General features: G+C 38.0%; 1 protein-coding gene across 1 annotated transcript; it reads right to left on the bottom strand.

Moving 5' to 3' along the window:
- Positions 1 to 830: 830 nt before the first annotated feature.
- Positions 831 to 15,769, bottom strand: LOC100889645 (zinc finger protein 420). Its single transcript, XM_030991553.1, has 3 exons — positions 13,412 to 15,769; positions 5,682 to 5,757; positions 831 to 3,847 (listed from the first exon to the last, which is right to left on the bottom strand). Exons 1-3 carry the CDS (start codon positions 15,607 to 15,609, stop codon positions 3,671 to 3,673), a joined length of 2,451 nt encoding a protein of 816 aa, XP_030847413.1. The 5' UTR covers positions 15,610 to 15,769; the 3' UTR covers positions 831 to 3,670.
- Between the last annotated feature and the right edge of the window lie 200 nt (positions 15,770 to 15,969).

Raw genomic sequence — 15,969 nt, 5'->3', positions numbered from 1 at the left:
TCACTACTTCTTCTTCTTTGCACATTTACATCACAAATCTAAGGGATAACTTTATGTGTAAATAATTAGAATTACAACAACAACAAATCAATGACAGTAGATTGATTAATGTTTTACATTGGCCAAGTTTTCCTCTGAATTTTCTTCATCAAAGACAAATTAACCAATAAAAAACATCTCAAAGTAGCCCACTGTGATATAATTTCAAAATCAATATTACCTCGCATCAAATCGTCAGGTTTCCATCACAACAACATTGATTTTTATCTCGAGTAGTTTTCAATATTTTTTCCTTGTCTTAATTCTTTGAAAGATTAGACAGAAATCACCTTAGTATGAGTTATATTTAGAACTTTAACCTTTTGATATTTTTTAATTGCCGAGAAGCACTACAACAATTAATAATTGAACATTTTAATGGCACCTCATTTGTTTGAAAAGTTGTTTCAATATTGAAGGGTTTCAGAGCAAAAACTGAGTTGTGGGATTGATAAAAAATAAACAGTACAGCTTCTTCTGCAACCAAGATTCTTTCATTGCAAAGTGTGAAAAACAATTAAACAAAAAATATAACAAACATTATAATATGTCTATTTTTTGTACAATCGGTCTCCTAACTCTTAAAAGAACAAATGCTTATAGATATTTGGACTAAATACTGAGCTCAATATTGTATTTGCCTTTACAATTTCTAGATTTCACCAAGAGTACTCCAATTAAGACAATTGGAGGGTGTATCATTATTTTTGATAGATGCAGATCATTTTGAGATGCATTTTTTCGAAGACTTTTGTGTTTGGCATACAACATGTCTGAGGGTGTAAATTTCATTTACGTTTTAAACACAAATAGCATTCTTTGATGCACATTTACTATCCATACATTTATAACAATAGTACCTTGCTTACACACAGCAATATATCTCATTTTGAATTGAATTAAATTAAATCAAAATATCAAATTAAATTAAATGAAATCAAAATAAATGTTTGAGCTGTTTGAAGTGGCAAGCTAGACAAAGTATCTCATTGAGTTAGTATATATGCAACAAAATACCATTTCAAAATATCATTTAAAAATATTAGCATAATTAATTGTAAGTACGAATTGGCTTGATATTTCATGGATAGGTAAACATATTTGGTGCAGAAATATATTCCTTGACAAACTCATTGGAAAGAATTTTCATTTGGTCCATCAAATACTTCCCTAAGATACAAACACCTCCCCATTTTTTGAAGTGGATTGGCTCACATGCAAACACCAACAAAGAAATAGGAACAGTCTATTACATCTATGGGAGAATTCATTTCCCTTCCACCAATTTCTAGTAATAGCTATTGCAATATAATTCTGAACATGCATAAAATATTATAGACAAGAAAATACAGAGATAAAGTAAATAATATGCAGACAGTACAATAGATAATATTTGCATTGATATATAGATTTGTAAAACATATAAATTGAGAGAGACAGCTTTCTAAATAACATGCAAAATTGTTCTCAGAGAGAAAGAGAGAGAGAGAGTGTGAGAGAGTTGTTTGCCCACAAAAAACATTTTAATTGAACCCCTCTCAGAAGCAAGGCATAAATCTCAAGATAGAGAAACACAGAAGAGATGACAAAGGAATGATATCAATGAGGGTCTACTCATAACAAATATGGTTGCTTTTACATCAGAAAGAACAACAAAAATCAAATAACTATACCTATTCTGTTATCTTCTTTAAAACAGATCTCTTTATTTATACATGGCTCCCTTTTGCATTATTATTAGTTTGTTTTTACACTCACTAATGACTCCAAATCTATTTTCTGATGTTTTTCTCCTTCTTAAAATATTCACTTTATTAAAAAGTATTAACAAATTGTTGGAGGTGGTCCTCCTTTGTATGGTTTCACTATTTTCATCTTCGTAGCAAAACCATTACAAAGAGTAAAATTAAAATCCAAAACAAGACAATCATGAATGAAGGACAAACCTGTTTTTATCTTGGCGCTTTCATTAGCTGGTAAATATAGCAATTAGCTGTTCCGTACCGACTCTTCCTGATATGGAGTTTAGAGACGATGGAAAAAAGAAAATGTTGCTAAGATGGGCGAGTTTTTTGTAAAAAAGAAACACAAGCCATGGATCCCATCATACTTTGGTCCACATTTTAAAAAGTTCTGTTAGAATGTCTGAAAACAGATTACAAGCAATTACATCTAAAAGAAAACGGGATTATTTGAGTCAAATCTTGAACTTAAGCTTACAAAAAATATTTAATAAATCTGCTTTTCTCAATTTTCATAAGGAGCCTTATTCACTTATAAACGTTTGTCTTCATTAAGCAACAAAACTAGCGGAAATGGATAAATATAGGACATTGTTTTCAAAGTGATTTTCTACTTTTATTTCTGTCCTAACATACAAATTCTTTTTCAATTAATTCAAATAACTTCATCTCTTTTCTCTCAAGTAAATCTCTCATTATTAAAATCAAAATGAAATAAAACAAAACAAACTAAATCATCTGACGCATTCTAGTACTGTCTTTGCTATGTACTTTCTGGCAACACAAATATCAATAAAGCATTGTATACATAATATAGATATATATATATCATCAATATAGGTATTCTTCTGACTAAAAAATTTGGTACTGTATATTTCTATAGAATGTTGAGATAAACATGAGGCAATAAGTCGTACCTTTTCATAAAGGTTGATAAAAGAAGCATAATATATGCATAAAAACACACATCTGTGATGATAAAAATGATGATAATCATCAAACTAATGGCAATAGTAGTATTTTTCAAATTGTGATACAAAAACAATAAAATAGTAGCAAGCAAAAGTACTGAGTACACTGTATATTTGGTATTAATTCTCTAGTACATATTTCAAGAGTACACATGTCTTGAAGTTTAAATGTACATTGTACTTTTGATGACAATTCTGCCTGTAATAATATGACCTCACAAGTTAAAGCATCCTTTATAGTTTTTCCTTTAAAAGATGACATTTCTTCTGCCATCTCTAGATTTTATTTTCTTTCTCCTTTCTTTGCCATTTGGAGTTGAGAATAGTTACAATACAAACTATTAGGAATGCAGGGGAATAAAACAAGAAAAACAGAACATAAATCAATGAAAAGCTGTAATTTTCATGAACTTATTCCTTCTTTTAGCTGAGCCTCACAAAAAGATACTTATGGGCTTTATTTTCCATGTTCAATCAGCAATCACTCATATGAAGCTAATCCTCCAAAAGCAGATTTCATTTCAAAACATATTTTTGGAAAATTACAATCGTGTTCTTCATTTGCACTTTCCTGGAAAGAAGTACCAAATTCACATAATTTGCGTACCTCCAAATTCTTTTTTTTGCTTTACGAAATGCCCAAAATATAATCTACACAAGATCCAACTAAGCACCAATAAAAAGAAATTATAGAAGAGAATATTTCAAGACATAGAACTTTGTACTTGTGCAGACAGGCAGTCTATGCTGTTTAATAGCAAATATTAAAGCAAGCCCAATATATTGCCTGACATCACAATGATCATAACAACAGTATGCATAGCTTGACAATAGGAACACTGATCAGGAACAGATAACAAACATTGCCTTTCACAAGTGTGAACACGTATGGAAATTGGCCGCCATCAAGAGAGGGCGCTAGACGAGTTCCTGTATCTCCTGCTTGATGGTGACTGTGCGGTTGAAGAGAGCAGTGAGCTCCTGGCCTATATTGGCGCCCAGGGTAGGGTGCGTGGATGCCATCTTGGCAAAGTTGACAAGGGCTTCCCGGAGACGATCCACCTCCTCCTTCAACACACCTTTCTCCTCCCGTTCCTGATGAGAGAGAAAAAAAGTATGTATCGTTTAAAAATCACAGTGGATTCAACAAGAAAGGCCTGGTTTAAAAGACTATGCTGTAATGAAACTTGCTTGGGATCTTCAAATGAACTGAGGTTATTTGATATATGTTTGAAAATATTCCTTGAAAAAAATCGCAGACAAAATTATCCACCTTTAAAGAATACTTTCGGGTTAAGTGTAAGAACAATATGTCAAAGGCAAGCAGTATTTCTGCCTGTCATTGCGTCTGTAAATCTTGATTAATTCCTCATGTCAATCTTCCCTTCTGTCACCCTCTCTATCAATCCTTCTCTCTCTCTTTCTCTCTCTCTTTCTCTCTCTCTCTCTCTCTTTCTCTCTCTCTTCCTCTCTCCCTCTCTTCCTCTCTCTCCCTCTCTCTCTTCCTCTCTCTCCCTCTCTCTCCCTCTCTCTCTCTTCCTCTCTCTTCTATTCTTATCTCTTCTCACTGATATTTCTCATTCATATCAGTTATTATCTTAAAGCTTTTGGTTTCAAACATAATATACTTGACTGGGAGCTAGATATGAATTAACTCATCTCGTATAAAAAGCTTTAATGCCCTTCTGGCTCTGGACGTGCAATATTCAAATACAGCATTGAAAAACACAGGAACAATAACACTCAAGAAATCCCTTGACAATAAACCGTTCCAAAATTTGCATGTCGCAGCAGTAGCTGATGAAAGTGAGCAACTCTGTCTCAATTTTTGCTGCCATATTTTGGCTTGATTAGATTTCATAGTTGCTTTAGTTCCACAAATTACATTATTGTTTGAGCGAAGAATTTGATCCCGAGACCAGACTACATGCTGAGTGAGATCTGTGTGCTCAATGACATTCGCGTCACCACCATGTTCATTCTATCTTGTCCGCTGAAAGCCAAAAGGACATTAACTCTACGCCAAGTGCTGTGAGTTAACACTCTCTGGCTCCCAACAGATGATCTCCTTCTTTACTCCCAAAACAAAAGCAATGTTTCCAACAAGGAATATGATCTTATCTTGTCAGCTTCTGGGAAAGAGATGAAGAGAGATATCCTTCATATCGATGCCTACGTCTGGCTCAATCTTTCAAGGAAGTTGAAGATATTCTTTTTCAATAATAGTATACTATACGGTCACCTGTTTGTTTGGAGCCAGAAGGGCATTAACTCTGTATAGCAGTATATCAGCGTGTCCACACACAAAACAATTTATCCCGAAACTCTATAACGAAACGTCGTATAAAGAATCATAGTATAAATTTCAAAGTGTCCACACACAAGAAACGTCATATAAATAATCATCGTATAAATTCAAGGATGTCCATAAACAGCAGAAAGTAATCCTGAAACTCTACAGTCTGGTCTCCTTTCGCTCGAGGTCACGCTAAGCCCCGCCCAATTAGTTACACTAGTTACACTCCCCCTGTCCACACACAACATTTTCCGTGATTAGGCGTGATTCTTTATTGAGTTTCAGTTCGAAACGATGCCCAAACCTGCGTTTCGTTAGACTAGTTTCGTTATACGACGTATCGTTAGTGAGCTTCCACACACACAATTTCATCATAAAACTATCGCGAAACGGTATCACGATCGCGAAACGGTATAGCTAATCACGGAAAATGTTGTGTGTGGACAGGGGGTATGACTAATGCCCTTGTGGCTCCAGATGAATTATCCTCTATACGTAATTGCTGTCCTGTATACTATATACTTATACTGAAGATGTACGCATTAGATCGGGAGCATGTTTTTGCAAATTTTATGCCCACATAATGATTAAATGAACAAGTTTTTGAAATAAAAATAGGAAATATCTTCTCACCTTGCTGAGTTGGTCCCTGAGTGATGTACATTGAGTACAATCTTTGCCATCTTCTGACTTCCTTTCACAATGTCTACTGTAGAGAGAGAGAGAGAGAGAGACAGAGAGACAGAGAGAGACAGAGACAGACAGAGAGACAGACATACATACATTAATAGAGAGAGGAAGAAAGAGAGAGAGGTAGAAAGAGAGAGAGAGAGAGAGAGAGAGAGAGAGAAAGAGAGAGAAGGGAGATAATGAGAAAGATAATCAATAAAGATCATTAAAACAAAAAACAAACAAAACTTTGTTAATTCAAGGTCTTGATCTAGTAAAGCTACTTTACAATTGTTCCAACAACAACGCCAACATTAACTTCCATTTACTAGCAGTGTGTCAATACCTATTTCAATGTTGTTTTATACTGTATATAATACAGCCTGTTTTTTGTTTACTCAGCCAACAAAATTGTAACTTTGACACAGAAAGACCTATGTATGAACTTGTCTATTGTTCTTTTTCTCAATATGCATACTGTTGACTTCTTCATAATTTTTGTGAAAAAAGACATTGTCTATATACTCCTACATGCAGATGTATACATGACATACCGGTATATAGGCTTGTACACATATATAATAATAATATAACACACGTAAATTGCACCATCTATACAGTGAAACTATTCGGAGACACATTATGAAATAAAGAAGTAAGAAAGGAGAAATACAAAATAGACTACAAAATAATTTTAATTGTGTTGAATTACATTCAGGTATTGCAAGCATTGACTGTCTTCAGATTAGGAATCAAAAGTTTCTAAGGAACCAGAATTGAGATCAGTGTAAACATGTTCTCTAAGCTTTCCACATTCCATTTTCAGTAACACTGGTTTCTTCTTACGTTACACAGTAGCCGATGGCCAAAAACCATTTCAAAGCATCAATGTATCTATCAAACCTGAAATGGGTTTTACCGGTTTGAACAGACCCTCTACACATTGTCCCCTCTCCTTCCCACACTGGTCATTTCATCATTTACAGTACAGGTCAACTAGCTCCTTTGGAAGCCCATGACTTCCTTCTATACACTATAAAGTAGATTACGGAACACCAATTTATCTATGGCATCTGAAATAGGTTTTTACCAATTAGTGTAAATAGACTCCCTAGAGTCCCTACCTTTTTTTCTATCTCCCCTTCCCAGACTGAACGTTTCCCTCTTTACATGATAACAAGGCATAATTCTTCCTATTCAAATCACAGAAATCTACCCTGAATGCTACACCAAAAAGGGTAGTCTATCAGGAAAGGTTTTTCACCAGGATAAAAAGACCATCTCCCATTCTTTTTATCTCCCCTTCCCAAAGGGCCCATTACCTCTTTTACAACACAAGCCTACTTACTACTAGCTGCTTTATAAGCTTTTGCTTTCATTCTATAAAGTGTAATATTACAGAGCACAACTTTATCTATCAGATCAGAATTGGGTTTAGCAAGTGTAAACAGACCCTAAATCCCCTCCCCTTCCCACACTGCCTGCTTCCTCCTTTACAATGCAAAGGACGATCACATGATTCCAACAGGAAAGAGTGGGCGAGATGAGATAAAAACGTTTCAACATTCCATCAATTGAATGGGGGCAACAAGTCGTAGATCACGAACAGGGAACTATAACGAAAACAGATCTGAAAAAACTCCCCCTTAATAGTCAAATTTTCATGAAAGGTTGAAAAACATAAACAAATACTCCTCTTAATGGTAATTCTTATGTACAGAAAAGGAATGGAACAAATTTGAGTTGGAACATAATGCATTTGTGCTTGGTGTAAAAAAAATCAATGTCTTTAGAGTTGTCTGGTCAATCAAGTCTGCATTGTTGTTTTTTGTTCGAGAAATATGACCCTTCTGGTACCCATGTAATTCAGCATTGATTTCAAGGATTTTCACTTAAAAGAAAATTATGTTTTGACTAAGATTAGGGTAGGCCTTTGTCCCCTAGTCTTCAAGAAATGCTCTACAGGAAGTTTCATTGAGCAAGAGATACTCAATGTCCTACTATTTATTCATACAAAGAGCCAGTATTACAAAAGTATTATGTCTTTTAGAAGTTTAATGTTTATAAAAGCAGTGGAATAGAATGAAACATCATTTTATATTGACAAATGATAGAGCGCGTTTATCTAGGCTTGCCACTAGATATGTACATATCGTACCCCACTATCGAACCCCACTATCGTACCCCACTATACGATCGTGATTTGCGGGATGTCGCGTTTATCGACCCTTCATGATTCAAAATAAAGGCCTTGTGTCTGCCCAGCTGTTTTGACCCGGGAAGCAGACAGTTTCTCGGAGGTCAACTTCACACGTATGCTTGTACACAACACCTTGGTGATCATATTTGTATGTGAGGTTCAAAACAGCTTTGCGTTTATCGATCTCTCAGAAACGTGATTCTGGCTGTATGTCACATTCAAAACGCACCTTTTTGCGTCTTTAGATATGCCCATATCTAAAGACGTTTGAAAAAGGCTTTGCGTTTATCTACTTCTAAATTTGCCTGAAAGACGTTTGAGAAACCTGATTCTAGCCAAAAATTTGCTAGATAAACTCAACCATAGACTACCCCTACCCCATTCCACCCACCCCAATTTGAAAATACCTCACAAACAGAAGATTATTCAAGAAATTGAAGGGGAAAGCATTGAAAATGGAAGGAAAAAATGAAGAAGAATTAGATTGAACTTTGTGTTTGTTTGATTTGTTGTTTTGAAATCTACCCACAAAGAATTCCACAACACAATACACACAGCTGCATGTATGTACATGTAATTGTGCTTGAGGAAGGGGTGCCCGCAGAGGGGTATAGAAAGAAAAATAAATTGCTGAATCGAATCAAATTTGGCAGAAGGATCATTCAAATGAATCCAAGCATGGAGCCTGAAATTGGAGTTTTCCTCTATGAAACGCAACAATGTTTATTTTGAAGGACGCAAATGCATTTTGGGGTAATGGGTAGGTAACTCGAGTTAGAAAAAGGAGGGGAAAAGGGATTGGAAAAGAAAATTGCATACCTGTTGACGAAGTATCATCAAAGTCTGATGTATTCAACAAAATATGAATGCCATTAGACAACAGTGATTTGCACTATAGGAATGGCATGCATTATATTATAATGACAGACAGTCATGAATGGAAGGTTTCTACTAGGTCTAGACAGCAAGGGGCATGGGGGCCTTGGACAGGGGGGGGGGGGCATTTGTGAGGTAATTCTAATCTTCACTGTACAATGCCGCTATAAGTTTACAAACAATCATCAAAATGCACTAAAAAGGGTCAATATGTTTAAGTTTCAGTTCTGTTTCTTCGTTCAATTCTCAAAAAGTATCTTTGATGGAAATTAATTTGACATCTAGGCCTATATGTATCTCTTCTGTCTTTCAGAAAAATGAATTATCATTTTCATTTTAATCCAAGCATTTAGTAAGCATACATATAAATTGAGAAATTAGATTGAATTTCCTTTTTACCATGACATACAAAAATACAGATCCAAACAAGAAGGGAACAAATTTTGAATACCAGTAGATGTCTTTTCATATATAGGCCTACCCATTTCTACTAGCCATAAATATTGAGCTTAAAAATTTAAGTAGAAATAATGATTTAAACTTGTAGATTCACATCTATATCTCATCAAATCTTAAACTCCATAATATAAAAATTATGCTCGAAAGAACTTTTCTAAAAGGCATTTGAAAACCAATCACCAGCCAGGCACACACTAATTTGACTGAAAGTGGGAAGAATACTTGTAACATAAATTGCACCCCCATGCCTACTGCATATCCCTTAAAAATCTGGAAATCTGGAAATGAGGAAACGCACAAGAAGGAATTTCAAAAAGAATACAAATTGCGAAAACTGAATAGGAGAGATCTATATCCCATCAATTCAGCGTTTGAATTCAATGCTTTACATGCATGTCACCTGGCCCCGCACTGCTGGTTTTCTCTCTTGCATGTTGTAATGCAAGCTTTCAAACTGCATATTAGCAAAACAGACTGGGCCTGCAACATGATAACTTTCATCATATTGGAAAAGGAAACTGATCTGGCCGGCCGCAGATCTGATTTCTCACAAACCTTCGCCAGGCTCCAGCTAATGTTTTAAACCCAATCTTGTTTATGCCTGTGCATGTATTAATCATCTACCAGGAAAGAGAGGGAGAAGAAGAGGGAGAGGGTGGGAGAGGGGGAGAGGGTGGGAGAGGGGGAGAGAGAGAGGGAGAGAGAATGGGAGACGGGGAGAGGGGGAGGGATTGGAAGATAGATTGGGGAGGGGTGAGAGAGAATATATAGAGGTAGAGTATGCATAACGAGAGAGAGATGGTGAGAGGATAGATGAGAGAGGAGAGAAAAGAGGGAGTGGGTCGAGGAAAAGGGGAGAACCTATAAAAAAAAGAGAAATGGAGACGGAATAGAAGAGGGAAGGGGAGAAGAGGGAAGGGGAGAAGGGAGAGGAGGAGGGATTGAAAGATAGATTGGGGAGGGGTGAGAGAGAGAAATATAGAGGTAGAGTATGCATCACGAGAGAGAGATGGAGAGAGGATATAGGAGAGAATAGAGGGAAAGGAGTGGAAGAGAGAGGGGGGGTTGGTAGAAGGACAGATAGGGAAAATGGTAGGGGGGAGAGGGAGAATACAACATGAAACAGAAAAATGAGAAAAAGAAGTAATGGATAGAGAGAAAGCAAAAAAATTATGTTTGGAAAAGATGTTGAAAAATTTAGTTTAAGAGAGAGAGAGGGGGGGGGGGATGGGTGAAAGATGGGGAAATGAGAGTAAAGCAGGAATAACAGAAATGAAAGAGAGAGAAGAAAGAGTAAACCTGAGAAATTTTGGAGCTGTGACATGTTAAAGAGGTAGAAAATAAGTCATACATGTGAGAGGAAGAAAGAGAGAGAGAGAGAGAGAGGTGGAGAGGAAGAAAGAGAGAGAGAGAGAGGAGAGGGGGTGGAGAGGGGGGTGGAGAGGGAGAAAGAGAGAGAGAGAGAGAGAGAGAGAGTGAGAGAGAGAGATGAAAGAGAGAAATTGTTGAGTTTTTAAACTGGAGTTTATTTCTGTGCATCAAATGTTGTGACCTAACTATTAAGCTTACATTATCTATCTAATACAAAAGAGATGGTTACTTCACTGGTTCAAGTAAACTTTTTCCAAGTCAGGTTCTCGGAAATAAAGGAATACAATAAATACCCCAAATGACCCGATAAGGATGATCAACCCCAAGCGGAGAGAAAGTTTCTACTTTTAGGCTACCCTGAAGTTGATTTCAGAGCCTCAGTGGATGGCAAAAACAAATTGAAACTTGTCTTCCTAATTCAATAATCTCCTAGTTGTCTTCGGTTGTCATAAAAACAAATGTGATAGATGCGTCATGGCAATATTCCATTCCTTGTCGCATATCTGCTTATTTTCTCTTAGTTTCTGCGGCACCAGTCAATAACCGTTAGCGATCGTGTCCATCCAGTCTGTGCGAAAATCAATCCTCCCTGACCCTCCGTGGCAACTTCTGGTAAAATCATCCGTTTTTGAGCCGGATCGCTTTCCCAAAATCCCTGTTTTAATCGCAGTTTTATTGAAGGCTCCCGATCGGTTTTCTTCGCTGATGAGACGACATAATCCGTTGCAGACTATCAAACGTGTCGGATGAGCATAAATAATTGCCAACTGACCTATTTCAGGATTTGGTCATTGTTGCAGTATGGTATCATGGAAGCTCTGGAGCGGATGTAGGTGAACATCGGCTGGGGTGCCATAAAATGGGGGGCATTTAATAAAAGGAGGCTGTCAAGGATTTCTAACCCCCCCCCCCCCCCCCCTCTCCTTCCGTGCCACAACCATACAATGAACATACTGAATCAGATCACAAAATGAGTGGGGAACTGCCAGTATGCAATTCTAGATTTTGAAGCTTTTTTCTTCAAACTGAAATTAATTTGATCTTATTATGAGAAAGAAGGTAGAATGCTACAAACTCATTTCATGCCTTCATTTTTTAGGCATACCAATATACATGTACACTTGACTAACAATATTTGCAAAGATATTTATCATGACTGGGAAGAGGTAAGAGAGCATGTACGTGTACATGGGAGCTTCATCTCATCTTAAAAGAAAGGCTGCCCTATAAAATCAATGAAAAAGTTATATTTTACTTTTAGTAAAATAAACAATAGGTTAACTTTGATTAATCTGAATAAATAAAAGGACAAACAGTACACCTGATTTCTTTTTCATCGAAGGTAAGCGAATTTGAGAAATTAGATATTGTTACTATCCAACCCACTCAGAAGTATTAACTTATTATAGGGAAGAATTAGTTTCCAGAGATTTAGGGAAAAGGGTACTACCGGTAGTCTAGAATTATAATTAACAAAGAAAAGAAAAGTAAAGGAAAAGCAGTTTAAAGAAACCCAAAAATGACTTGAGAGTGAGAGTAAGAGCATACTTCAAGGAATTGGTATCTTATATCTTCTAAAGATCTTGCGATTATTTTTGGCTCTATGGTTTTCAAAGGCTCTCTCTATACATAGGCTAAAACTGTAGAATAATCTGCCTGTACAATAACAACAATGGCTTAAATTGAATCTACACTAGAAAAATGATCTGATCTCTTTCGGAAAAGAGCGTAAAAGGCTCGGGAAGAGCTCCAAAATCCACCTTCGAATCCCACAAACAACGGATCCTTTACTAATCTTAGGCTCAGTTTCTTTTCTTGCAACCGAGACTGTCGTAGAAGGGGATTCTGGCTTTGAAAAAATCAAAGACTTTAAAGAGAGAATTATTTCAGAGGGTGTGATTGTCGTAGAGATGGATCTCGCCGCAGGACTAGGATGGAGTCAAACTAGAAAGATGATCTGATAGGACTAGAGAGCGAGAGGATGGAGTAGTTCATAATTACCTCCTAATAACCTTAAATTTCAATCGAACACAGCAATATTCATTCAAATAAGAGTTCACTTTAAAGTGTGATTTACAGGTGAAGAAAAAAAAAAGATTCCCCTGACTGAACGGAAAATTGGAATTTTAATCAACTCCCCAAACAATAAATCCCCAAACAATTACATGATTAGTTCCTGAATGATGTACACCTTTATTATTATGGTCAATGATTATAAAATTTGAAGGATAGAAACCATATCATAAAACAATTAGTATTTAAAGCTATTAACGGCAAATAAGGTCAGCTTAAATTCTTTATGTCTCGAGCTCTGTTCAGGCACAAGTCAGCTTGGGTTCTATTCAAGAGAAACTCCTCCATTTAAAACTCAGTAAATACGGTATCAAACTTGATCATTCTCAATTTACAAGAACTTTCCATATGGAAAATGACTTTTATTAATTTATTCTGCTGTAGTTATTCAGTATTCACTCATGATTTGATAAATGTTTTGAATAAAAAGGGGAAGAAATCCTCTAGATTTTTCGGTACATCACAAGAAATTTTTTTTTTAAAGTTGCTGATTTACACAAAAAACACTCCATTGATTGCTATATACCCTCCATCTTGACAAGATCAACCAGTATGGCTACACATTGGTCTGTATTCTACTCAAATTGACACCAGATTGTGGGTTTAACCTTGGTCTAAAGTCAGTACTAATGGAGGAAGTAAGACCAGGGTCTAAGATCTTCCTAAGATCTAAGGTCTAAGATAATGTATGAAGAATAGAGAAGAGATAACTCACCTTGTTGAGCTATGTTTGCCATTCCATATCTTGTGTCCCATCTTGTGGAGTTGTCTCCCTGTGTCTTCAGCGTGCTTGTGATGCACTGTCATTGTTGGTTTGGTCCCTGAGGAATCGTTCTGGTTGCAGCAGTCCCGACACATAGAGCGGTCTCCTTCTGGGTTGCCACAGACCATGTCTGTTGTCGTGCCCCCTACTGCATCCTCTTTCCCCATGGCTAAACGTGCCCTCTCGTGCCGCTTACGATGCGTCCGGAAGTCTGAGTAGAGGAGAAAGGACAGCCCACACTCTTCGCACTTGTGCCTGTTCCCTGTCATCAAGTCCATGATGGCAGAAGATTGGAGGAGGTTGGCTTCTTCCGGGGCTTGTTCCCCGATGAAGGTGACATCGGATTTACCAGGATTAGAGGGGCGTGGTTGAGATGACAAGGAAGTTGGTGTCTTTGGTGATTTGGGGTTAGAGAGATCCAGAACCATCCTGTTGGTCCGAAGCATCTTAGGATCTGGGCCACCCTGCTGCAGATCACATTCTCTCTTAAGTACTGTTAATTCGCTGAGTGGTCTCCTCTCCAGGAGCGTCCTTAACTTGCTGTTGTTGAGTATTGATTCTGCCATAGCGTTGTTGTTGTTGGTTGCCACTGTGGTAGTACTGTCAACGAGCTCCTGGGAGATACGGTCTTGTTGGTCTTCCATCTTCCTGACTTGCTTCTGTTGTTGCTGGATGCGACGCTCCAACAGTTGCAGCATGCCCATCAGCTCTTGTTTATTCTGCACATTCTTTTCTGCAGCATTTGTTAGCATCTGCTTCAGCATGGTTGGCCTCTCTGATTCTTTATCCACATCGTATTTACTTCCTCTGGCTGCATGCGTGTGGCGGTGATGTGTCAAGTCCGATATCAAATCAAAACCTTTCCCACAGATATTGCATTTGTACTTCTTTTCAAATACATCATGATGCCTCACACGTTGATGGGTCTGGATCTGCCGTAACTTCTTGAAGAAGTCTCCACACAGGCCACACCTGTAGGAACCGGGGGATCCCTTACGCTTCCCGCGTACCCTCTTTGGAGACCCGTCCTCTCCTTTCGCAAAGGCTGCCTTGCAATCAGGATGCTCTGCTACATGGGCAACGAGGTATGCTTCTGTTGGAAACACGCTGCGGCATTTGAGGCAAGGGTAGGTCTCTGGTCCATGAATGGTTTCGTGCTGTCTCTGGTGGTCCCGGTCACTGAAGGCCTTCCCACAGATACCACACTTGAAAGGCTTCTCCCCACTGTGGATGCGCTGCCAATGCCTCTTTAAGTGGCACTTCCTTCTGAACGCCTGGTGGCATTCTGCACACTCAAAGGGACGCTCGTTGCTGTGCGTTCTTCTATGCCTCATCAGCTGGCTTGCATGCTGGAACGTCATGTTGCATATGGGACAAGCATGGATCTCTGGCACCAGGTTCCCATTCTCATTGATGACAAGGGCTTCTCCTGTTAGCGTGTAAAACTCTCCATTGGTAGGTAACATGGTGCCAGTCACAGGACTTATTATTGGGTGACCATTGCCCAAGGATTGCGCCATGGGGATGTGGTACCTCATATCCAAGACCTCACTGTCATTGCTCTCTGTGTCTCTCCTCAAGTCGATTGGAATGGGAATGGGTATCTGCAGTGGGATGGGATGGTGTAGCGTGACAGTGGCTTCATCATCTGTCTTTATCTCCTCGGCTGGCTGGCCTTTCTCTGCTTCGGGTCCAGCCCGACATATGTGCTTTCGTAAACTTGACTTGGAAATATATCTCTTCTTGCATACTTTACAGGGGTAGAAGTTCTCTCCTGATTCCTCTTCCATGGGTTGGCTTGGGCTACTCATTGATCCTGTCTCTTCGTCGTACAGCTTGTCTTCGGAATCATCATCACCATCCTGGCTATCTTCCGCAGCCTGTCTTTCCAGCTCTCTACAGTGCATGATGGTGCCGTCCACGATGTTATATCTCGTCACTTCCTTAAACATTGCTGCATCATCATCATCATCCACCGGACCCATCCTACTTACAAACTTCTTCCCTTCCTCCTTCAGGTCATTCTCTTTCAGTTTCAAGTATTCCAGGACCTTGGGCATATGCCCAAAGTGTGTACCCGTATGTCCATTTGTACTGCCCTTGGGGATTTCTTCCGTTGCTTCAGTGGTGGCCTGCTGGGCGGCCTGCATCTTAAGCACAGCTGCGTCAGCTGGGTCAAAGCCTTCGATGCATTTCCTGAAGTCGTCCAGGAAGCTGCCGGAGTCAACCAGAGACGAAGATGAGGATGTCTCTCCTTCTATACTCTCATTCTTTGATTCTGAAAAGAAAAAGGATGAAAAGTAAGAGTAAATTCCTCAAGTCAAATGTTACTTTTCATTCCATTCACTTAAAATAACTAATTTCTCTACAGATGTATTGATAACTGACTTAATATTTATATGTTCATCTAATCATATTTAAGAAAAAAACGATCCTATTACATGTAAATGTAGATAAACATCCATATGGCCTAAAGGCTATATATCCTATACTTGCAAAAGTGTTGACGA

The sequence above is a fragment of the Strongylocentrotus purpuratus genome, unplaced genomic scaffold, assembly GCF_000002235.5.
Source record: "Strongylocentrotus purpuratus isolate Spur 01 unplaced genomic scaffold, Spur_5.0 spur5_scaffold_2, whole genome shotgun sequence".
Taxonomy (NCBI): domain Eukaryota; kingdom Metazoa; phylum Echinodermata; class Echinoidea; order Camarodonta; family Strongylocentrotidae; genus Strongylocentrotus; species Strongylocentrotus purpuratus.
Note: the sequence above shows the minus strand (reverse complement) of the source record. Positions and strands in the feature narration are given on the sequence as shown.

Excerpts from the sequence above, each read along its gene's own strand:
- LOC100889645 (XM_030991553.1), bottom strand. The coding sequence starts at position 15,609 with ATGCAGGCCGCCCAGCAGGCCACCACTGAAGCAACGGAAGAAATCCCC. Across the intron at positions 5,758-13,411 it reads GGCAAACATAGCTCAACAAG|TAGACATTGTGAAAGGAAGT; the intron begins GTGAGTTATCTC and ends CTCTCTCTACAG. Across the intron at positions 3,848-5,681 it reads TCAGGGACCAACTCAGCAAG|GAACGGGAGGAGAAAGGTGT; the intron begins GTGAGAAGATAT and ends CTCTCTCATCAG.